Source organism: Pseudochaenichthys georgianus, chromosome 19, assembly GCF_902827115.2.
Source record: "Pseudochaenichthys georgianus chromosome 19, fPseGeo1.2, whole genome shotgun sequence".
NCBI classification, from domain to species: Eukaryota; Metazoa; Chordata; class Actinopteri; order Perciformes; family Channichthyidae; genus Pseudochaenichthys; species Pseudochaenichthys georgianus.
In genome coordinates this window covers 18,492,608-18,518,344 of record NC_047521.1, presented here as the reverse complement: position 1 = coordinate 18,518,344, position 25,737 = coordinate 18,492,608, and the positions used below count along the sequence as shown (strand labels likewise).

At 39.9% G+C, this 25,737-nt stretch overlaps 1 protein-coding gene across 2 annotated transcripts; it reads right to left on the bottom strand.

The window, feature by feature from the left end:
• Positions 1 to 241: 241 nt before the first annotated feature.
• On the bottom strand, positions 242 to 25,625 carry nhlrc2 (NHL repeat containing 2). 2 transcript variants are annotated; one of them, XM_034107433.2, is made up of 12 exons: positions 25,420 to 25,625; positions 23,596 to 23,748; positions 17,355 to 17,404; positions 16,325 to 16,730; positions 13,151 to 13,272; positions 12,936 to 13,065; positions 10,537 to 10,630; positions 9,521 to 9,752; positions 6,173 to 6,295; positions 5,809 to 6,018; positions 5,421 to 5,625; positions 242 to 3,094 (listed from the first exon to the last, which is right to left on the bottom strand). In XM_034107433.2, exons 1-12 carry the CDS (start codon positions 25,580 to 25,582, stop codon positions 2,832 to 2,834), a joined length of 2,151 nt encoding a protein of 716 aa, XP_033963324.1. In that variant the 5' UTR covers positions 25,583 to 25,625; the 3' UTR covers positions 242 to 2,831. The 2 variants fall into 2 exon arrangements, with proteins under 2 accessions (XP_033963324.1, XP_071062791.1); XM_071206690.1 differs by lacking the exons at positions 23,596 to 23,748; positions 25,420 to 25,625 and adding an exon at positions 21,579 to 21,775.
• Between the last annotated feature and the right edge of the window lie 112 nt (positions 25,626 to 25,737).

Sequence of the window (25,737 nt, the reverse complement as noted above, 5' to 3'; positions counted from 1 at the left end):
AATGAATTGTTGGACATACAGTATGCTGTGTTATCATTTTTACCTTATCAGAAATGTAAGTCTTTGAGGTTTTATAGTAACTTGTTTGACAATAACTGATGCCGTTTTTGGACCTCAGTGTTTTTCTTCATGTCAGTTTGCGGTCTAATGTTTTGCATACACTGTCAAATTGATGTGTGGGTTTTGTAAAGTTCTACAGCCTTATGTATATGTAAAAAGGATATGACACAATAAGCACATGTTCACATAATAATGATATATTTTATTAGCATTTTACTATACATTTAAATCTTTGGTAGAAAGGTATAATATTTAGGCTGAGTGCCACAGACAGTTGGTGAAAGTGTTGAACGTGTTTGTCTTTTCACATGTGAATAGAAGGAACATTGTGGGCCTTATCTGTGAAATGTATTGTCCTCCATCACCTCAAGAGTGCCGATTGATCGTTGATGACTCCTATCCTGGGACACTTTTGTTCTGTGGGTAATCCACTAGAACCTGACACAATATAAGGTGACACTAGTAATTTATTTTGTCCCCTGCACGACTCAGACTAGTGGTAATGTGTGTCGTCTCTGGAAAAGAAAAACATTACTCTAGTTTCTGTTCTGTAATTGTATTTTGGCATTCCTAGCGAGGAAATACCGTACATTCAATTCATTTTGTATTTAATGGAGTGTAAAACAAAACACAACGTTCCTGCATTCAGGCTGTAATGTTTAAATAAAGCTATATGTAGTAATAGCAGGCATTACTCATTACTAATCTAAGGGAGAATGTGCTGCTTCTGGAGGACACAACGAGACAAATGTGAGGCATTTACCATATAACAGGAAGTCTCTCTCCTGAGGTTGTGACCATTAGGAGTGACCGAGCTCATTAGTGGAGCTTTTGATCCTATCTCACATAGCAGAGCTGCTTTAAATATAAATGTTCAGTGACCAGATACTCATTACTCAAATGCTTGAAATATCTGACATGACAATCATTTGTATGGAATTGCAGCAAAAATAATGAGTTTACTCTCAAAGTGCAGCATTAAGAGAATAGAAGGAATCAAGGGAGAGTTTGAAAACAATATCAAGAAACTCAATGCCCACAAGCAGCTAGTCAACTAATTGTTGTTTATTAAAAAACGCCATAGGGATAGAACAGCTGAGCGATAATCTTTCGCAGTTCATTCGAAATAAATATCTGGTGGGAATCAAACCTTTTCCCATTAAAGAGGTGGGGTTTTATTGCTTTTGATACAGTTTAGGTTATCTCATTCACACCAGCTTTTTTGTAAGGCACTTCCAAACCAAATAAAAACATTCCTACAATGACAATTATGTTGTGAGACATGATGACAGAAATGCTCACCCAAGCACTCTCAGAGCCTCTTCTGACAACAGCTCATAAATTAGAAAACCAGTAAGGGAAAATGACATTATTATGTTACTGTACGCTACACAACCGGAAGCACAGTGTGTCACGGTAAAGCATACTTCTCTTTCTTGTCGTGTTCCCTTTTATGGAGGGGATATGAAGCGGATAAATGCTTGTTAGAGAGATTTTAAGATGTTTTTCTTAATTCAATATCCTTCAAAGTGCACAAGCAGCAGTTACTCGGTGTCATAAGTTCACCAGTTATCAAAAACAGGCACTTTTCTTTCTTAAATAACTTAAGCAAAAGGACTCCTTGTGTTGTGAATAATTGCAATAATAAGTATAATCAGTCATACACGGAGAGGAGATGGGGGAAAAAGCTTTAACATACATATGTGTGAACTTTGTCAAGTAAAAATGAATGGTCTGTCTTCAGTGACATTCAGTAGACAAATGTTTACGCAAGATGTATTAGAGCGCCTGAAGGCACCATCAAGCTGACTGACCGTAAACTAAAGCAACCACACAGACATGGAAATATATTATTCAATTAGAAATAGCAGAAACTTGTTTAATACCCTGACGTTTCTAATATATTAAAGATGGTATTTACTTGAGTCCCTGCAAGTAAGTATTTCATCACCCTCAAAAGATCTTTCTTGAAGCAGAATGAGAAACTACTTTGGAATCATGAATGAATCTAAAAGAAAAAGCTCCTTTAATGTTTGTGAGAATGTACGTTTGTGTTTTATGTTTGAACAGAAGGCATCTAATTTGTATTTGCCTTTATCTATGCTTACATTTATTTGGAATGTAAACCGTCTACTCTTTGAATTTCGAATCTGGTGGATCAGGTGAAAATATCAAGCTAATTACAGGCTTCTTCTTTGCTATGTGAGGAAGTATTTTGAATCCTCCATCATGAAATGTTACTCTTTTTATATGTCTAGACACCACTGACACAATCATCACTACATGCCGATTAAATATTCTTAATACGTTGCAAATTAAATCCACAGGATATATTTTACTCTCTGCATTAATGTAGTCCTGTGACAGTGTTTTATATAACATAGAACATGTTGGCAGTTTTCTTACAGTAGCCTAGTACAGCCTGTCTTTGTAGGAATTGTTGCATAAACAAACCATCATAATTATTTAGGCAGCAGTTGTATTTGCCGTCCTTAATAACATGCCTGGGGGTGTAACTATTTGCATTCCTACCAATAACTGTCACCCACAGCACTGATGCATTATGTTTCTTAGAGGGGGCTTCGGAGTAGTTTCAATTGAAATTCAGATGAAAATAAGGTTTGTATCACATTCTTTTAAAAAGTGACATTCATTGTTTTCTTCTAGAACAATGAACTCAAAAGGGTGTTGGGCTGGATGCAGCTGAAGTGAAAACTGACCACATGGAGTGTTGCTTTTGTCACTATTGTGAATAAAACATGTAAGAGGTTTTAGAAAACATGAGCCAACGCCACAGTGATTTCCTCCTCTTTGGGATCGGCACTTATTTGAAGGGGCTGGGTGAAGCAGGCTGCTTTCATCATACAAGTGGTACCTGTCTCCATACAGTAGAACACCCAAACACTCAGAGTGAGGTTAGGGTGGCTGTTCAAGTCCTTTATAACTGCTGGAAGTTTGGTTGAGATGGAGAGCGGCTTCGACAGATCCATGATGTCACCGGTGACCACAGGTTCGTCGAGCAGCCACTCGTTACCTGGGAAAACAGGAAGGACACTTTTGTAATCCCAATGCTCTCATGGGGACAAAAACAACAGTCTTGATACATTCAAGCTAATCAAGTAACGGATAAAGTGCCCACAAAACTAGGCTAGTTGTCTTTAGCTTAAAGCTAACGTCTTTATGCTAATATTAAGCAGGTATTATGCCAACATGTGAGCAAATATTAACTTATTAGCAATAGAAGAAATCAAAAGTATTGGATACAGTCAGATGTTAAACTGATTGCGCACCACAGTCATTAGGATACATCCTCTGGGGACCATGAATATCATTAAATAATACGCAATATGATATATGTCCGTGTTTACCAAAACGGTAGACCAAATGACAATGAAGGTCGAAAAATCAATTCTTATTTTCACAATGTGGCATGTTCTTAAAGGGCGGATGCACATTATTTTTTTTTTTTAAATGTATAGTTGACTGGGCAAGGTGCACATCGTGTACTTGAGAGTCTCCAGACTGAGCACAAATGGATTATTTTTACAAGATCGCCCTCACAAAACCCCACTGAATCAGACGCAGTGAGGGAGAGGACATACATTTATTGAAACACAGGCTTTATTTTTAGCATCAGAACACACATCTGAAGAGACATGCCGACTGAATGATGAATGAAAGTTGAAAAGGGAATGCTAGAACTCGGACTGTGAGAAAATATTATGCCAGAGAAACCGTCAAATCCATGCCAGCGGTGATTAATGAAGCTGATGCCTAACATAAGGTCCCAGGGTAGCCATTTCTAAAAAGCCACTAAAAAACAATTTATATCCGCCGTGCACTTCCAACTTGATCCATTAAAATTCCTGCCACTGCTCTGATCTGATCGACGTAAGTCTAGACCGGGTATAACCGGACAACCGGGGGGGGGGGGGGGGGATCGAGTAACATAGCCTGGAAGCTAATTATGTGAACCAAGGCATGTCGTCTTATCGAAATGTTCTAAAAATAACCCTCTGATATCGCTGACTGCATGCTGCGACGCTCACAATGACGGAAACATTTTTCGCTTCAAACCTAATGAACAGGCTATCACCGCTCACTAACATGATGTCTACACATCCCTTCAGCTTTAGACTACTGGCTGAATGTTGAAAAAAACCCTTTTGAATAGTTTTAAGCTATAGAAATCAGATATTACATTTCCCATGCCATGCAAAACCTCACTTTGAGTCCCTGACTGATCTAAATATTCCTCCATCCCCCAGCTGAGAACTTTTAATCCCAGGCGTGGGCCGGCAGAGAGAGAATTACTTTCTGTACAGTGAACAAAACAGGAGGGTTTAAGCATCATTCACTTCTAGTGTTTTCTGACAGAACCATGGATCATAGACCAAAATAAAGCCGAGAAGGAGAGGTGGAGAGGCTCCTATTCAGAACAGGGTTGTTAGAGCAGAGTTTGGGTTGCCATGACACATATAAATACAACTTTTAAAAATAATTGCAAACAATAGCCTTTGCTAAAAATGTATGAATCATACCTTTCACAAACACACTTTCATTAAAACAGCAATTTGTTGGTGTTTACTGTTATTGTCTTGCTTAATTCAAACCACTGCCCCTCAATATAACCTTCGCATCAAGTCTTTTTCAAATCCAGCTGCCTTTGATGAATTGACTGCCTGATAAACCCCTCCCCTGAACAGTAGTCGTCCAATCATAGCTTAGCAACTGCAACCAGGAACAGCAGGCTTTGAGTCTCTCTGCATGTTGAAGCAGTGTGCAGTAGTAAAAGCCTGGACTCGGTATCAAAATAAATTGCATTCATTTGTGTCTTTACAAAACCAAAAGCTCATATACATCCTCAACATAATATTCAAACTTTAGCATGTCAGGCTAACTAGCTTACTACAACAGTACCACTAAAGCCTCATCTGTAATTTCACTTTATACTCTTCCTCTAGAATCCAAGGCTTTCATGCCCCTTTATTTCCATGTCTTCTATACGTAGAAAGCCTCAGTGTTTTAGCGTGAGATCACGTATGAAGCCAGTCAATTCATTTTGAAAATCCTCTCTTTTTTCTTCACGAGTCAGCTTTTTTAACCAACTCATAGAAATGATGTTTTAAACTAGCTGACAGCTGTGTCGATAATTGAGAGGAGTGCCTTTGTCAGTATATGGATGAAATCAATAACCCATTGTTTCTAATGCGAGTAGTGTTACATTTACTATGGACATTTGACCGGCGCAGCAAATGTAACAGAGTAAGGTCAAGTCGCCTTTAACGGATAAATGGAGAAGTACTTAAACGGGAATATACATCTGACATGCATGACATTAGTAACAGCGATTGTCCTACCCTCAGCTGAGAGAGTCCAGCAGCTGGGGGCGTCCTCGGTGAGTTTGGTTCCTTCTGGAAGCGTCAGAGTGAGCGAAATGACGAGAGTCTGGCCAGCTGACACGACCACTGGTGGCATTTCCTTCCTGGCGGCCGATTTCGGCAGCGTAGGAGCTCTTGTGGGCTTTGATGGTACTGAGTCAGTGCAGTCTGTAGAGATGTGGAACTGGAAGAAGAGACATTTGGGTGTTTCGATTAAAGAACAAAGAGAAAGTCATTGGCACTAGTGGAGCCCTTTCTCTGTAACCTTTGATCCAGACTCCTCTAGCTTGAAGGGTAGATTAATCACACGCATGTGGACAAAATCAAAAGAGCTTGAGTCTGGAAGGGAGCTTTTTTTCATACACACCAGTGAAACAGTCTTGGAGGACAGGTCCAGCACTTTGATTTGGTGGTTGTTGGTATCTGCCACATAGAGGATTTTGCCGTTGTCCCCCACGCAGATTCCTCCAGGTTCATTGAAGCAGGATGTGTTAAACTCGGGGCCCGCGGTATCCGCAGCCTCTCCAGTCCCTGCTAACGTGCTACACTGCTTTGTCTTTGGATCCACCACCTTGATCTAAACAAAAGGACACAGACACCAAAGGTCAACATTGATGTTTACTGTCTGGATCGAAAAGATTTGTCCATTCAACATCCCTAAAGGAAAGCATTACGACGACCAAAGCATGGCTCCAGCTTTGAACTTCAGCCTTGTGACATGCAACAGCTACCTTGTGGTTGTAGGAGTCGGCCACATAGAGCAGGCTTTGTTCAGGAGACCAGGCCACACCGAGAGGGTGCTGCAGCTTGGCGTCCACTCCTTTGCCGTCTAGATCCCCGAAAGCAAAAAGGTTCTGGTTCAGGAGAGATCAAAACAAAGATATGAAAACACAAAAAACACCCAAGCGGTAACTTGTGACCTGACGGTATGTGTAAATTCAACATTGGTCGAAGAACAAAGAGTTCTTTCTAATTTATTTAAAACCTTTTAGGAAAAGAATAAAGAAGCTTTTTAACCGTTGAGATAAAGAGCTTTCTTCTGAAAATCCAAGACGAAACCTTTAAAATAATTGTGTATTATTTCATTATTTGAAAAAGGTTTATAAATCATTCATACAGCAACAGATTCAAAATAGTAAATACTCCACATTTGTAAGGAATACCAGAATCACCTTTAACAAGTGGCCGGATTAGTTACTATTAAGTGAAAACTGTCCTGTTGTCTTGTTTCAGGGATAAATGTCCTAAACAGATAAATGAATTACTTTGTGAAATAAACAGCTTTTGATTGATCTCAGCTGTATAAACAAAAGAATATCTGACTCTCCCAGAGGTCACTCAATGGCTGCTGAGAGGGAGATTGCAACCTAACTTGCTTTAGCACTTGCTTTCTTAACATTTATGAGAATTCAAGATAGGTTTCATTTTCCTTTACCGTTTTTGATTTGATAGAAAACAATGGCAGCTAAAAAGAAAACTGAATCTTAAGAGAAATGTGTTTGTTATGAAGTCAGCAGGACTGTGACCTCTGGGTCAGCTTGGGATGCAGCTGCTGGAGAAGGAAGTGTTCAAATTGAGACAGAACAACTGGGAAAAGTACAGCTTGATAAGCACGGAAACACAACACGATGCTCACACAAAGATTTCTACTGATCGAGACTTTGAGCTTATAAATGCATACAAATACAGGCATTGTAAAAGCTTAGGCTATGAAAGGAAACACTGTGATAACAAAAACCAAAAATGTGCATACAGACATTTTGATTGCTATACTATTATTATAAAACATGTTCCTTCCATCTGGTGCATTATGGCTTTGTATTGCAGCAAACACAGGTGGGTATAAAGCAGAGGAGTTCTCTCAAGAGAAATCAGAGGAAAACAGATGTTCAGTTTCTCATTGATCCACAAACAAAGCTTTGAACCTGTCACCGTTTGAAAGTCCAAATTGAACTTTTCAGAAATAGGAACATTGTATCCGAACTTTAACTCTCACAAAAGAGCTGCAGCTTCGAAACACATTCTCCTCGCCTTCTGCAGAGCCGAACATTATGTCGAGATGATGAATGGGGTTAAGAGAGGATGTAAGCCCGCTCTTTACAGAAACACTGAATCGGACTGACTTGTCTAAAACCAGGTATTGTGCCGGTCTCAGCACTGAGGTGTCAAAATCTCCTGTGAGCTGAAACTACGCTGGTGACACCTTGCCAAGCTGCAGCCAACACCTGCACTCTGTGGTCGTGTCATTTAAGAAAAACCTGCAAACTCACGAACACATTTTCATTTATTTGACCAGGGAAGTAACTACATCATATTTACAATGGCATGTCTCCTGTATGTTGGTTAAATAGATTTTGCCCCTTTAACTTTGCTAAACTAAATATGAATTTGATTTATTTGGTCGTTAAACTTTTACTGCCGGATTATATATATGGTTCTGTAAATGTGTCAGTTGGTTTTCAGGTGAACAAGCGAGCAAACACTTTTGTTCTCCCTCAAGGCCATGCCTTATTTAAAGAAACCTTTTTCCTTCCAGACTTTATATTGAGCAACTGTAAACAAACTACGTTAATTATTGTTTATGACTGTCCAGTTAATCACTCCTGGGTCTCCAGGGTTACCACCAGGTTCAGAGCTCTTGGGTCTTTCCAAGAGTACACCGGTGTGTGTGACTGTTTAAAAAATGTTCAGGAGAATGGTGAGGACCTGAAAGTTCAATCCAAGAATCGTCTTGAGGCGTTGTTTCAGTCACAAACAGGCTGTTTGTTTTATTTTTAATCAATATTTTCTATCTTCTTAGAAATGGCCCCGAGTCCTTGTGCTTGCCTGGGAGTGATCCAAATCTTGGTGCAACCTTTTTGCTTCATAATTGCCAAAGTGTTTCTATGGCTGTATGTCTATGTAGTTTATCATTGTGAAGGTTAGGGTCATATTGTCATTAAAGGTACAGCATGAGAGGTAATTCTGTTCTTGCAATCTGCTTTGGATTTCTTAACTAATGTGCATGGCATCCTCGAAGATATTATTAGATAGCTAATTACATTTTTACATAAATAGGAAGAAAACACTATGCAAAGGATCATTTATGGACATTACATTAACAAAAAAGGCAAACTTCATTTCAGCCACTTGGGATTCATTTTGTCCTTGTTCCCTGTGGCTGGTTTGTATAAATGTAATATTCATAAACCACCATAATATAAGTCATGATGTAAACTAAAAAGGTATCTCGTAGAAAAGAGATAAGGTAGGAAATAAAGGCCTCGTGATAAGAATAGAAAGGATTTAACAAATCACGAGGAATTGGTTAAAAGATAATAACTAAATTAAATCACAATGGAAGAATGTTGTCAATTAAATGCGCTGGAATAGATAACCATGAGAATTACGAACCAAGTCCATATCTTTGATGAAAGATGGGAAAAAATGGGTAGATGATAGAACACAAAACATTTATAATGACCAGGTGGACAATTAATGTACGCATGAGTATTAATGTTGTACCCAATATGTGTAAACTATATCTAATAAGTTAATATCAATGTGTTTTATTTCCCTTTCTTACCCTGATTTGTCAATTGTTATGTAGTTAATGTATGTATTTAAAGGTAGGGTCGGTAAGAATGGAGAAACCAGCTCGAGTGCGCTAGAATTTGAAAGTACACAACCGTAAAAAAAATCTGCCACTTCCTCACAGAGCCCCTCCTCCAACACACACGAACGCGCACATGACCAATGAGGGCACGAGATAAGTTTGTGCACAGATGGAAGGCTGACCGGCAGGTAGGCCGTCCAGTTACTTTAGCCGGGCCGGCTAAAATGATTGGTCGTGCTTTTTACAGTACTACGGCTTCCACTGATGACATTTTTTTATGTATTTATTGTCAAAACATTTAATTTATTCATTGCTATCGGATGTTAAGAGCATTCCATGGAATATAACAAAAAGTGTTTCTGAATTGAATTACCTACCCCACCTTTAAGTGCTAATTTGAATATGTATGCCTTGTAATGAAATACAAAATGCAAATAAGAAATAATAAAAAATAAGAAATCATCAGCATCATGTTGACACCCACCAGTGGATCCCTCTCCCCCCCGACAAGCATCTTGACGGCTCCGTCCTTCAGGGCCAGCGTGCGGATGGAGGAGCTCTCACTGTCGGCCACATACAGGCAGCTCCAGGGCTCCTCGGGGGCCGCAGCCAGGCCTGAAGGTTGGGCGAAGCCGGCCTTGTGCGGGTATGCGTTGTTCCGGTTCTCCTCGCTGCCGCTGCCGGCCCACCGGACGCACGTCCCCGCCTTGGACTCACTTTTAACAACGTAAAAATGGAAGAGAATGACAAAACACCTCAATACATTTTACAAAGCTACCTCTTTTAATATCTGCACAGCTTTCCACTTTTAACACTACTGCACATATTTAATTTGTATTCCATTTTATTTAATAATACATGGGATTTGTATAGCGCTTTCCCTAATGCTCAAAGATGCTTTACATAAAATCTGAACAGAAATACGACAAAGAACAGAAAAAACATAAACAATAGTCCAATAATATAACAATTTATACGAGTATTCATCCGTTTGCAACTCAACAATTATATACATATTCCAATTACTTGTATATAGACGCTTCTTGCACTATTTCTATTTTATTTGTATTTACTTGCACTATTTTACCGGTTTATTGTGTTGCACTGTTGGAGGAGTCTGTGACCTAAGATTTTGATTGACATAACTACACTGTAGCTATGAACAAATGACAATAAAAGCCTTGAATCTATTTGGTCATATTATACTGTGCGTATTTTTTTTGTAAATGTAAATATTTCTCGATATCTTATTGTTATAATCGTTTTTTATAAATCGCTTTCCTTACAATATATCATCTTTGATTTTATTTATGTATATACACCAAGGGACATTCCTCCTAACCGTGAAACTACTTGGCAATAAACCCGTTTCTGATTCTGATTGCCGGATATATATGGAGTTCATTTAATCTTTTGAATGAATGTTCTTTGCTATTCTGAGAGGATATTTATTAGTGGCTGCTGCCAGGCGGCCATGATGGTCATGCACCAGTCTCTCACCTTCCTTTTGGCAGTTTTCCATCATCCAGGAACAAAGCCCAGATCTGGTGGGTCCCTGCCATCGCTATCCACAGCACGTTATCCTCAGATCCGCCTACACATACACACAAAAACACATCATCAATGTTAGTGTAGCACTCCGATTCAGAAGGTGTAGGGTCCTCTTGATTTGGTTGATTTATTTATCCATACACATGGCGAATAAATCATGAATATGCAATGAGGGTTTGGACTGACTCTCAGAGGACAGTGTTAGTGGAGTTAAAGGTCCGATATCAAACGCTCAGACCATGTGGTGATCATCCATCAAGCTGCACACAATGTGACCATGACTGATTACCTCTGGCTTACAGTCTGAGAGCAATGAGAATATAATTGGCTATACAATATCTAGAATTACGGCTTTAAATTCAAAGGACTATGATAAATATTTGAAAGAGAGTACTTACGAAATGTACAGTACACGGCACGGGCTGAATAAACAACTCTGTAGACGTTCATCTTTTGTTTGATTTAGGAAAGTACACAAAGTCTGGACATGCTTACATTGAACTACAACTGTCAGCTGATACAACACCACAGACTTAGAGAAGACACCTAATGGTTAACAAATATTAACCTGAGGCTAGAAAGTTGTAAGATGTGCAGATGATTATCATGTTTAAGTAAATGTCAGTTTAAATCCCTTAGAATTTTTACTTTCTCCAATTGAAAGCTTTTTTTTCTGTTAATTGTTATAGAAGTCTTGATTTGTTACAATTTAAACTGCATTTTTAACAAAGAAATACCTAAATAACAGAGGGTGTGGTGTGCTCACAAAGTAAAGGGTGCAAGGAAGTTTATTCAAATGTTGGAATAAGATTAAACTTAATGACTCAAATATAAATAAAGCTTAAGTTGTGCATTATAACTTTCTCAACATTTCCAAATTATTCTAGCTTGTGCTTGTGTGTGTTGGAAGTCTGCTGGTCTATCAGTTCTTTGCTGACTGATTAGCCCTGAAGGCAACACAAGAAATGCACTTTCATTCAGAGACAAAAGGTCTGAGAGACACGTCTTTTGATCAGATTGACAGCTACGGTGAGACGATCTCCCTAGAAGCTCCGTAAAGGTACGTGTTGTGATGTCTGTATTTGCTTCCCCTGTCGCGAGTCCGGATCACTTAGTGATGATACTATATACCTAGATAATCTGTGGAACCTCAGCTTTAATCGGATATCTTGTATGTGCAGCTACGATAAGTAATAAGGGTACATTTATCTTGAGTTCTGTGCCAATGGCCCTTAGCATTTTTCGCTAAGGGGTCATTTAGATGCTTCTTATGAGACTTGTGTTTTGTTTTGGTAAAAATGGTTTGTATCGTCAGTTAGCTGAGATTATTTCCGTTAATCTGGTATGATACATTAATAGGTTCTTAAATATTAAGATCCCCTGAGACACAGTGTCGTGAAAAAAATAACCAGGGTTCCCGCCGACGGGGACCTTGTGGTTTAACAGGTTAAGTTTCTCCATCGTTGTGTACAAACTGGATAAAACGCGGGCTTTTTGTTGTTGTTCAGGAGTTGATCCTGTCTCAGCCCCCGCCTCGACGTAAGCGTGACGTATGCGGTGCTTTTGCTCTGGCCCGGACAATTTTTTGGTGCTTGAAACGAACCGGATTCCGGAGCTAGAGGACTTCATGACAATCGGAAAGAAATTGTCAGCTACTTTAAAGTTATTTCCGACTTGCATAGTTTCAACTTATTATTGGTTTCTCTCCTCAAAATGAGTCAGTCAAACCATCTATATAGATTTTACAAAAAGGTTTACAGAGTATCCTTCATAAATGAGATTCTATTGGTTAAAAAGTCATTCTAATAACGTAACTTGCCTTTTCTATTCTCCCTAAACAATGTATGCACTGATAAGTACACAATATCAATAAATTACGAAGGGCCCGTTTTATACAGGCTGGATCTTTGTAACCGATTGAAGCCTCCACATCAATCAGAATAGCTTTACTGAAGGTGGATCATATATAATATTTATACAATGTAATTTTGTTTTACTTAAAACATATTGTTATTCATACGCGTTTGATTTGTATGCACTTTATGTAAACTATCCCTCCAAAGGTGTGAATTCACACTCCAATCTTTTGTGTGAGAGATGGTCACTGTGTAATAGACGCATCCTTTCCCATTACATAAATCTTAGTAAACTGTCACCTGCCAAATGTTAACCACCAAAGATATGCGAGACAGAAGGGTCAGCTCGACCTTTCTCTTGCTATAAAAGGATTATTGATTGCTTTGCGGCATGAAGAAAGTCAAGAACGACATGAGAGCAAAAGCATGCACGGAGGGGAAGATAATGAGATGCTGGAAATGTTTCGCTTCAAGTCTGACCACGAGACTCACCGGCGGTCCCGAGGGTCACATCCCAGGGAGAGCTGATGGGCTGCTGGGCTCCCAGGGCCCCCCCCTCTTTGTCTGTGCCTTGAGCACCCACTCCAGCGAGAGTGCTGACTCTTCCCTCCAACAGGTCAATCTGCAACACAGACAAAGGTGTTAACATCAAGTGACGTTGAATTTATGAATAAATGGTTATTTAAAGAGGTAGTTTGGAGTGCTACCTTTCTGATCAGGTGGTTTTCAGTGTCGGCCACGTATAAAGTGTCCCCTTTAATGGCCACGCCCTGAGGGGAGTTAAAGGAAGCTTCAGACAAGTCGCCATCTTGTCTCCCACTTTTAGGCCCTGGGACAGAAATGAGAGTCCAATCAATGTAACATTTTCACTACTCTTCCCCACTTATAGGTCATATTGAGCCCTGGAGTTTAATCTTTTTTCAGTATGTTATGCATAAAAGCCTTTTTCTTTGCCAAGTTGTAAATTCTGAAACATTTTAACACCTAGGTGTATATCTGAAGAGATGGATAAGGCTTTCGAGCTTTGATGGGAAATGTGTGAATCTTCAAAGCTTTATACGAGGTGTTCTGGCATTCAACATGTATCTGTAGTCCTATGTGCAATTTGAAATGTTACTCAGCAACAGCAGTTTTAATTATTCCTTACATATCGAATTAAAATAAATCCCTTTCAGTTAGCACTTTTCTATCTTCCCTGCATAAACTTTAAGGTAAAAGAAACATGTTTTTTTTATTCTTAATACAAAGGATATATACACTTTTACAGCTGGAGCAAGGGTGGCCTTTCATGTAACAATTGATGAAAACATTGACTAAATAATTTCTAAAGTATGTATCTATCTATCAAATGTAATAAGTATATCTTTAAATTATCCTTTTTAACTTTTTATACAAATATAAATGTTAGAAATACCCTGTTACTGTGTGCGAATAGGGATGAGTGGTGTCAACATCCACAAATATTACAAACAAATCCTGCATTTTCCCCCCTCATTTTGTCCACACTTAGGTCCGTGCCAGTTCCCAGCATGCACTGGTCCCTGTTGTTGCCAACCTCTCTGTTGACCGGGGTCAGTCTACCATGAAGCTCCTCTGAGGGCTGTTGGGGCGTGTGAGTAATCTCAAAATCTCAATGAGGCCTTAATATTGTTTTTGTACAGATTATTTACTAATTTTCACAAAGCAAAAACAATATTAATTTTGTATCTACAACTTAAATAAATAAGCACATGATGCCCCTTTATGTATTTATTATAGATAGAGGTCAGATGGAACGGTAAGTGGGAAAGGAGGACATTCAGAAAACACTTAAGGTTGGATTCGAACCCTCGCCGCGGCAATATTCCACACATAATACCCCATAATGACAAAGTGAAAACGTTTTAAATGAATTTTTTGCAAACGTGTTAAAAATAATCAAATGAAATATCACATGTAATATCACAGTGGGTCCTCGCTCGCACGACTGCAGCGGGTGCAAAATGCTGCAGCAAGGCTCTTAACTGGCACACGGAAGTTTGACCACATTTCCCCTGTTTTAGCTTCTCTCCACTGGCTGCCAATTTATTTTAGGATCCATTTTAAAATTCTTTTATTTACTTTTAAATCCCTAAATGGCATGACCCCACCATACCTTGCTGAGCTGCTACAGCATTACACGCCGAACCGCCCTCTCAGGTCAGCGGACCAACTGCTCCTGAATGTGCCTAAAACCAGGTCAAAGCTCAGAGGGGACCGTTGCTTCTCTGTAGCGGCTCCCAAACTGTGGAACGCTCTGCCCCTGGAGATCAGACAGGCCTCCACACTGCCTGCTTTTAAATCGCTTCTTAAAACCCACCTCTTCTCCTTAGCGTTTTAACATTTGGCGTTTCAACATCTTTTAGAGTGTTGCTTTTTTTGCATTTAAATTGTTTTTTGTTTTTACTTGTACTTGTTTTATGGTGTGTGAGCTGAGCTGTGTTTTATCTATTTGCCTGTACAGCACGTTGGTCTGGAGGTTTAAAGTGCTTTATAAATAAAGTTGTATTGTATTGTATGTACATAAGTATTCACACCCTTTGCTATGACATTGAAAATTGACCTCAAGTGCTTCCCGTTTCCACTGATCATCCTTGATATGTTTCTATAACTTGTTTGGAGTCCACCTGTGGTCAATTCAATAGATTGGACATGACTTGGAAAGGAACACACTATAAGGTCCCACAGTTGACAGTACATATCAGAGCACAAACCAAGTCATGAGGTTCAAGGAATTGACTGTAGACCTCAGAGACAGGATTGTATCAAGGCACAGATAAATGTCTGCAGCACTGAAGGTCCCAACGAGCACAGTGGTCTCCATCATTTGCAAATGGAAAATGTTTGAAACCACCAGGGCTCTTCCTAGAGCTTGCTGCCCAAACCAAAGTGAGCATCGGGGGAGAAGGACCTTAGTCAGAGAGGTGACCAAGAACACGATGGTCACTCTGACAGAGCTCCAGTGTTCCTCTGTGGAGATGAGAGAACCTTCCAGAAGGACAACCATCTCTGCAGCACTCCACCAATCAGGCCTTTATGGTAGAGTGGCCAGAAGGAAGCCACTCCTCAGTAAAGGCACACGAAAGCCCACATGGAGCACCTAGAGGACTCTCAGACCATGAGAAAAAAATTGTCTTGTCTGATGAAACCGAAATGGATCTCTTTGGCCTGAATGCCAAGCATCATGTCTGGAGGAAACCAGACCTGGCCAATACCATCCCTACAGTGAAGCATGGTGGTGGCAGCATCATGCTGTGGGGATATTTTTCAGCGGCAGGAACTGGGAGACTAGTCAGGATCATGGGAAAGATGAATGCAGCAATGTACAGGGAGATCGTTGATGAAAACCTGCTCCAGAGCGCTCTGGACCTCAGACTGGGGCGAAGGTTCACCTTTCAACAGGACAACGATCCTAAGCACACAGCCAAGATAACAAAGGAGTGGCTTCGGGACTCGGGACTCGAGTGCCTCAGCCAGAGCCCAGACTTGAACCGGACTGAATATATCTGGAGAGATCTGAAAATGGCTGTGCACCGACGCTCCCCATCCAAGCTGATGGAGCTTGAGACGATCTGCAAAGAAGAATGGGAGAAACTGCCCAAAGGAAGGTGTGCCAAGCTTTTAGCATGTGGAAAAAGTGAAGGGGTATGAATACTTTCCGGATGTACTGTATGGTCCGCCTGCTCTAACATTTCAGCTATTTGGGCAACCACAAGTTAGTATTTATTGCAATAAAAACCCACTGCACTAACTCAGGAACTGTCTCATTGCCAACTGATCAATTCCTTAATGGACATCTTGTGATCCCACTAAACCAACTAATTTAAACCTAATAAACTGCATATCTCTTCCCTACTCCTTACCTCCAATGACACGTAACAGCTCTCCGGTGGAGGACACCACCAGAACCCGGTGATGCCCAGTGTCTGCTATGGCCAGTCTTTTCCTGCTGTTGTCTACGGCGACCTTTCCAGGAAAAGACAGCACGCTGGGGGGCAGGGAGTCCCGGTACAGCTTGATGCCCACTGTGTGTGTCTTCAGCAGACCCTGAGCCCCGTAGTGATGGAGGGCGAGGTCAGTGAAGAGCGTCAGCCTGTCGCGGTGGCCCTCGCCCACCAGGGAGAAGAGCAAGTTGCCCCGGGGTCCCAGGAGGACCAGGGTGGGCCAGCAGGACACCTCCAGGTCATGCCACAGGCACGCCTCGCTGTCGTTCACTACTGGGTGGCGGATGTCATAGCGAAGCACAGCGCTGCGGACGTTGTCGAGGACCTGTAAAAAGGATCGAGCAGGCATGAAAAATGAGCTGTAAATCTGTTGCTGAAAATAAGGGCTATTCTTTAATAATTCAGGGTATTTTTTTGTCATCGATTTAACTGCCAGGAGTCCAAAGTGACTTTGAAGTCCTTGTTTCACCTGACCAAAAGCCCCAAACTGAAATATGTACACTGTTATTTATGAAATAAAATCATCAGTGGCATAAGATAAGAAGTGCTTTATTGATCCCAATTTGTGATTTATTTTGCGTTGCAGCAGCATAAAAAGACATGGCATTGTACATACACATTAAAAGACTAGATATAAACATTCCAAAATGTAAACATCTCAATGCAAATAAAATAGCATTAAAAAAGTAGAAAATATACATGTTGAATTACAAATGCACAGCAACTGGCCAAAGCTTAATGAAGAACAGAAAATAAATATATAGTCCCATGAGGCTTAAGAAGATCTGACAATGTTTTCTAGTCTATAATCCTATTAAAAAAAGTAGGCTTCATGAGGCCATCATACTTAAAATGTCCCATTATCTTGATATTATTCTATTAAAAACGAGGCACAAGCAGAAAAGCCTACCCACAGGTCAAAATGACCATGAACAATGAAAACACTTACCTTTTCATTGGGGAATTTAGCTGAGTGCACACCAACAATTACCAATCCATCTGAAAAGGGGATTAAACAGAGAGAGACAAAAATAAAACGGTCAAATATAACGGTGCAGTAAGTGGTTCGACTGAAATAACTCTCACAATCACAGGTAGTAGTTTTGGAATACATTGTCAGGATTTTAGTCGTTCTTTTTCCTCAAAAAGAAGCACAAAGTCTGTCAGACGCAAACCTCATACGCACAGATGCATGTGTCGAAAATAATTGAGGAGAAGCAGAGAAACTAATGAGTTTATCAAATGAAAACCAACAGTCTTGCTTTGTTATCAAGTCAGTGACCCTCCAACATAATAATAGGTTGATCTCAGTGACGCTCTTTGAAATCTTTCAGCGTCTGGGAAATTGTGTTTCTCAGTAGTGCTTGAAGATTACCACTATTAATACGTGTACAAACAATGAGAACAATTGGCCAGAACTACTGCCTTTTTGACACTTGGACCATAAAGATGGAGGTTTTAAATGTTATGCAACAGAATAGCCTCGAACTATGAAAAAAAAGCATGCTTGTGAAGCTCCTTTGATCACTCTTGTTGTTTCTAAAAAGATTAGAAAACAGATGTCCTGAATTCAACTTAACTCAATCAGTGTGGGACTTTCTCTTGAACACAGTCACTCTTGTAACCATGTCTAACCTGAGGCATTATGCAACAGCAAAGGGTATAATTGCTTTATATTCACTGTGGAAAATGAAATGAATAATTAAGCTGAGACAAAACAATTAGTGAGTTTCCACAACTATCACAATCTTGTTTCTCTACTTTATTTAAAGCATTTGGAAATAAAAGAGTGTATTTTTATATATAACTTTTTTCCACAACACCACAGGCCTGTCCAGTGGAAATAAAGTGTACAAAAGCCCTTTTCCATAAACTCACATCACTGAGCCACCCTCAACAACCTTAAGACTCGCAGAGGATTTCATCACCCATGGCCTCTGCCAAGCAGTACAGCAGCAGCACAGATTGCAGTGACGATGGGTGGGTGGTTTGTTTGGGGGGTAGGGGGGTATGGGGTCTGTGGGAGTGACTGTTCAGGGTGGCTCTCACACCTCACTGACCAGAGCAGCAAACAGAATGTACCCACAGCAGTGCCAAAGATAAGGCGAGTGCGATAGTGTGTGGTGGCGGTGCGGTGTATGTGCTCTGCGTATTAAGAGCTGCACAGCTTCCTCAGATGATCCCGTAAAGGGCCAGCAGGATGTGATGCTTTACATGGAGTGGCTATATAAAGAGCCATACGGTGAACTACAGCAGGGTACAATTATGGGCCCTGTGAGCGCCAACTCGGAAATATTTTTAGTTACTGTCTCTTCACAGTTTAGATAAGGGCCCTCGGGCGCTTGAGCAAGAAGAGGAGAGAAGTTGATGCAGTGCAGCTTCTCAGCCTCAGTGAACGTACACATGTTCCCGTGACGAAGCATGACACATAATAAGATTGACACCAAATTGAATCGTGTTCCCTTCAGTCTCTCAGCCCAATGCTGATTTCTTGTTCATTATTGGATAATCAGGTAAGGGAGAAATGTGATATGAAAGCTTTACCAATGAGCATGTTCTTACTTACTTTGACTATTCCACCCATTCACATAAAGAGCCAATTATAATTTGGTATTAGCCCGAAGTTGATAGCTATGGTTTAACAATCATTTCTTAGTTTCTATTCACATGGCACAGATACATTGACCCCTCTAGGTAAGCTGCTAGCCTCAAGCCGTGCTACAGATGTCTGGTAATCCCCTCTCTTTAACTCCACACTCTCAGATATTTCTCATTTCCACTTTATCAGATTTCTCGTAGTTCCCTTTGAAGCCACTAAAGGCTTATTACTTTAAAATCACATCAAGGAGACAGTTTTTACCGATGGCCTTGATCCTGCATTACCATGAACATGAATACTGTAGTTAATCCCATGCAGACTGTGTTGGTGTAATTATACATTAAAGCAATGCTTAAAACTACATGACAACGCATTTTTATAAAACTACTGAGCATTTCTTTAGTTTGGTCTTCTTGGGATGAGTGTCACACACAATGTATAGAAGTTAAAGTAATGAGGGACGGAAAAAAGGTGGTTATCTTTAGTATTTTTCATTAAATTGGGATTCCACTAAACTTGAAGAATCTCGTTTAATTTGGCATATTACTCTCAATGAATATAAGAGAGCACTGCGTAAGGCGAGAGCAGCCTATTACTCTTCATTAATAGATGAGAATAAGAATAATGCAAGATTTCTTTTCAGCACTGTAGCCATGCTGACAGAGAGCCACAGCTCGATTGAGCCTTCTATTCCCATAGCACTCAGTAATAATGATTTTATGTGCTTTTTTAACGATAAAATTGTTACTCTTAGAAACAAAATTAATGACCTCTTGCCTTTGACTAGTATAGTGTTATCAACAGCTCCCGGAAACGTAAGTTCTAATATTACACTAGATAGTAAACTAGAATGCTTTTCAGCCATAAACCTTGAACAATTAAACTCAATGATTCTCTCTTCTAAACCATCAACGTGCATGTTAGACCCAATTCCAACTAAGCTCTTGAAGGAAGTTTTTCCATTAATTAGCACTCCTTTATTAAATATTATGAATATGTCTTTATTATCAGGCTATGTTCCACAATCATTCAAAGCAGCAGTGATAAAACCGCTTCTTAAAAAGCACAACCTCGATTCAGAGGTTTTAGCCAACTATAGACCTATTTCTAATCTTCCGTTCCTCTAAAGAATTCTTGAGAAAGCGGTCGCAAAACAGTTGTGTGATTACTTAAAAAATGATTTATTTGAAGATTTTCAGTCTGGCTTTAGAACACATCATAGCACAGAGAGAGCTCTGGTTAAAGTCACAAATGACATTCTAAGAGCCTCAGACAAGGGACTTGTCTCTATTCTTGTTTTGCTCGATCTCAGTGCTGCATTTGATACTATCGACCATGATATCCTATTGCAAAGACTAGAGAACTTAGTTGGCATACAGGGAACTGCTTTAGGCTGGTTTAGGTCCTATCTATCTGAACGCTCTCAGTTTGTACGTGTTAACGATGAATCTTCCACGCAAACCAAAGTCAGCCATGGAGTGCCACAGGGCTCAGTGCTCGGACCTATTTTGTTCACATTATATATGCTTCCGCGGTTAGGCAATATTATAAGGAATCATTCTGTAAACTTTCATTGTTATGCGGATGATACTCAACTATATTTATCAATCAAGCCTGATTAAATTAATCATCTAAATAAAATTCAAGACTGCCTTAAGGACTTAGAAACGTAGATGACCTTAAACTTTTTGATGTTAAACACGACCAAAACTGAAGTTATTGTACTTGGCCCGAAGAATCTACGAAACAAATTATCTAAAGATATACTAACTATGGATGGCAATAATTTGGCCTCCAGTGAGACTATAAGGAATCTTGGTGTTATATTTGATCAGGATTTATCCTTTAACGCCCACATAAAATCAATTTCAAGGACCGCCTACTTCCATCTACGTAACATTGCAAAAATCAGACATATCTTGCCTCAAAACGATGCAGAGAAACTAGTCCATGCATTTGTTACTTCTAGGCTGGATTATTGTAACTCTTTATTATCAGGGAGTACCAAGAAATCAGTCAAGTCGCTTCAGCTGATTCAAAATGCTGCAGCTCGTGTACTAAACAGAGTTAGGAAAAGGGACCACATTACTCCTGTTCTGGCTGCCTTACACTGGCTCCCTATAGAACACAGGATAGAATTTTAAATTCTTCTTCTCGCTTACAAAGCCCTTAATGGGCAGGCGCCATCTTACCTTAAATAACTCATTATACCCTACTGTCCTAATAGGGCATTGCGTTCCAAGAATGCAGGGTTGTTGGTTGTTCCTAGAGTCTCTAAAAGTACAATGGGAGCCAGAGCCTTTTCTTATCAAGCTCCACATTTGTGGAATCAGCTTCCAGTTTGTGTTCGGGCGGCAGACACCCTATCCGTTTTTAAGAGTGCGCTTAAGACCTTCCTTTTTGATAAAGCTTATAGTTAGGGCTAATTAGATTCAGCCCCTAGTTTTGCTGATATAGAATTAGTTTGTCGGGGGACATCTTACTTCTTCCTTCTCTCTGTCTATACCTGTGTACTCTCATGTTCCGATTAACCCAGCTTCCCCAAATGTCTTTCTTTTTGGTGTCTATATATACCGGGATCCGGAGTCATGGATGATCCTGCGGTCCTGTGTCCTGGATCGCGAGCCCTGGATCGCGAGTTGTGGCTGTGGTCCTGGATCATCGGTCCTGGATGGATATCCTCGTGGATTCATCTTCCTATTATACACACATGCATTTCCAAACATTTGGACTACCTATGTTGCAAATGTATTATCTTTTCAATTTACACACGGCATCTATTGCACGTCTGTCCGTCCTGAGAGAGGGATCCCTCCTCTGTTGCTCTCCCTGAGGTTTCTCCCATTTTTCCCTTTAAACTGTGGGTTTTCTCCGGAAGTTTTTCCTTGTACGATGTGAGGGTCTAAGGACAGAGGGTGTCGTATTTTCATACTGATATTCTGTACACACTGTGAAGACCACTGAGACAAATGTAACATTTGTGATATTGGGCTATATAAATAAACATTGATTGAATGATGTGAGAAAGGAAACCAAAATACACAAATAATAGAAGGAAAAAGGACAAACATTGAGACAGTTCTTCCATCTGACTAATGGCGTACATCAGTGACCACCAACTTGCGGCCCGCGGGCCACATCCGGCCCGCCAGACATTCTCATCCGGCCCGCACGACGGGGTGACTGTGGCGTTGGCGGAGTGGTTACTGCGTTCGCCCCCCACCCATTTCTTTGTTTACAACGTCTCGTGAGTAAGGTGCAGTACCGGAGTCCAACAGAGAGGCAGCAGCTGCGGGACAGTAGACTGCGTACTGCGAAACCTTCCCTCCCCTGAAGAAGAAGTGATCCTTCGTTGTGAAGAGTCTGGTTAATGCGCTCCGCACCACAGCAGTAGCCCCGCTGCGACAGAGTCCAACAGAGAGGCTGGAGCTGCGGGACAGTAGCCTAGAAGCAGGGTTGGGTTGTAACAGCGTTACGTAATCAGAATACAAAAATCAAGTAGGCTAACTGTATTCAGCTAGCGTTACATTTGAAAAACGAGTAATCTGATTACAGTTACTTTCGTAAACCTGAAGTGAATACATTTTGGAATACTTATTGGAAAAGTTTCTTCACAAAATGTAATATTCATTACCGGCAGAACTGTGTGCACACTGCACAGCACTGCAGCATGTCTGTGAGCGAGAGAGAGATGCAGCGTGTCTGTGAGGCCTGCCCCCGCACGCAGATGAGAGAGAGAGATCTCTTTTAAAATATATTGAAAGTTAGAAACGGAGATGGTTAGATAAAATGTGCAAGATAACGTTTATGTAGCATTTCTTTATTGTCGAAATGATGACATTTCATAACGGGATCAAATCAAAGTGAATGGCCTGCTGCTGCTGAATGCATGGGGCAAGTGACTGGAAAAAGTTTTAAAAGTTATTACATCGTTTCAGATAATAAATAACAATGATAATTCATTCTATTTAGGGGCACCTTTCAAAGCACCCAAGGACACCTTACAATTCATAACATATTCCAAGGAAAGGTTTTAAGACGGTACAAAGAATGCAGTCTGGGCGATGTTTTTTATGTGGGGTGCAGATGAGAGAGCTGTCCAGAATGACACCAAGATGTTGTGTTTGAGTTCTTGATAAGCCATGAAAACAGTAAAATAAGTGTCTCCTGTGCACCAAAACATACCCATCTGTTATGGAAAAAGAAAGTATTCCAAAAGTAATCTGAATACTATTTATACAATTCTGGGCTATATAAAAATCGCTGGCCCGCGATAGTCTATTGGTTACATTTCGGCCCTTGGACAAATGTAGTTGGTGATCCCTGGCGGACATCAACCTGACCAACTGTGCTTGCCAAGGTGCCCTGTAACAACAGACTTCACATGAATATGAAAAAAAGAAATCCCTCATTATCATAATCTAACTCATACATATACTGGCACATCATTTGTTATGGGCTTTGCTTGTGCATAATTTCAAATCATGGTAGAGGATGATGAGAAGTCTACTGGGGAGGATCGTCCTATATTCCCACATCAGTGAAATGGAATATTTGAATAACAGCAGTCAAAGCCAGTGCTAGTCCGTACCTTTGGCCGAGTGCTTCTCCTCCAGCTGGTGCAGGTCAGGCAGGATGTGCATGCAGTTGATGCAGCAGTAGGTGAAGAAGTCCAGCAGCACCACTTTCCCATCCAGCTCCTTGTTCAGAGACAGAGGGCCCTCCGTGTTCAGCCATTCCAAGCCTGGAGGAAATCACAGAGTAGAAAATGATGAGGTCAAACTCTTCATTATGTTTAGTCACAGACCCGGCAATTTGATGGCTCAAAGCAATGACTTGGAAACGCTTACAGATTCAGCCGTGTTATGAAGGTATTAATGCTTTCAAGTCATTCCTGTAGATGGAGATTATTTTTTTAATTTTTTACAAGTAATCAAATACACTGAAGATTGTGTATGATAACATTTGTCACACTTGACTCACATGCATGTGATTAATACATTTGCTTTTATATTTTGAAAACATACTGAACCTCACAATCCAGCCTTAAATACTTGGAAATATAAAATAAAAAAATGTATCCTCCACATAAACTATTTAAACTTCTTTTATTGTCTTTGTTTAACCTCAGCTTTGCTATATGTCCTTTCAAAGAACCTTAGTTTCAATATCACCTGAAGGAAACGATATAACAGCCATACGTTTTATTTATTCTATTTACTTTTACAAACACTTTATTTTATTAAAGTGAACAACAATGGTGTTTTGCAGTGTTGTTGTGTAAGGTAACCTCATGTTGAGCCTTATTTTAACAACACTTTATATCCCAAATAAGCAATATATATATATATATATATATATATAAAGAGAGACACACACTTTAAACTGTCAGTAATATAGTCATGAGGGCTTGTTTGAGGGTCCAGTTAATATCCCCAACAGCAGAATAACGTAACGAATAATGTTATTCTGCTGTTGAAGTTCTACTATAGATCTCCATCTACTGGTGCGTTAGGATATTGCCAACATGCTGCATACAAAACAAAAACACAAAATAAAAAATGAGTGAAGAACAACTGATGAAGCAGGAGTCTGACCAATATCCCCTTTATATGATGGGGCTATTAAAGGGAATGCTGATACTAACTCATAAACGGTTGCAATAAAACACAGGAAGCACTGCAAAAGGTGAACCTACACCAAGCAGCTGCTCTCCATTTTGTCTGAAAGTAGTCATTGTTGCTTCTTACACCAAGCTATACAATATACTTTGTCATATTCTTGTACTATAATGTTGAAATTATGTTTAATATGTTACTATATTGCTATACTATTACACCAGAAACTATGGCTACGTCTCATATGCAGAAACATAATGTAGCCTACCTTATGTTCATATGCTTTATTCTAATTTACTCTTTAATGTAAACAGATACACATGGAGTAACATTACTTTATCATCAAATGTATCAGCCTGTTGCACACTTGTTACAAAGGCCTGTTTACTGCTACTATTATCACTGACACTTTACTATGTAGTTTTCGCTCTAAATGCTCGTGTAAAACTTTTTATAGTATTCTCATTTAAATTAATGTACATCCTATTCTGTTATGTATGTCCAAGGCTTGTACTACTGCTGCAACTACCGGATTTCCCCACTTGAGATCATTGAAGATGTATCTCATTTCCCTGACTGTTTAGGGCGTGGATAAGCTAACCTTAGCAAACTTGTTAGCAAACACTTGTGTTAAAAGAATATTTATATATAGGAAAGGTGAGGAAACAATGGCGGTTAAGTTTTATTCTCGAGAACATGTCGAGTCATGTATTGGCATGTAAGCAAACTTTAAAAGTAAAGCAATTATGCTATGGAGAGAGACAGTAATCGGGCTAACCGCTTTAACATGGTCTAACCTGTCTGGAAATCCGGTATCTTCAGATCATCTCTTTCGTCTAGTTTTTTTAAATACTCGTTGACAATATCTTCTTTCTCTTGTTGAGTCGTAGCTTCATCTAGGGCAGAATCCAGCTCACTTTGGATAGGAAATAAAGTAGAGAGGCTGGACTGGGACGCCATGTTTCTATCAACAGCCAGCCTGCTAGGTAAATTCACCACTGCGATTCAGACCGCTGCTTTCGACACTGTAAAAAAACTCAATATCACCGGAAGGCTATTTTTCACAGAAATGTAGGTTATATCTAAATAGGTGAAAAACCAGTCAAATACTTTTT

Bases quoted from the DNA above. Each gene is read 5' to 3' on its own strand.
- nhlrc2 (XM_034107433.2), bottom strand. From the start codon at position 25,582: ATGGCGTCCCAGTCCAGCCTCTCTACTTTATTTCCTATCCAAAGTGAG. The intron at 17,405-23,595 runs GTACGGACTAGC...TCCCCTTTTCAG, and splicing joins GGAGAAGCACTCGGCCAAAG to ATGGATTGGTAATTGTTGGT. The intron at 9,753-10,536 runs GTGAGAGACTGG...CGTTGTTAAAAG, and splicing joins GGAAAACTGCCAAAAGGAAG to TGAGTCCAAGGCGGGGACGT.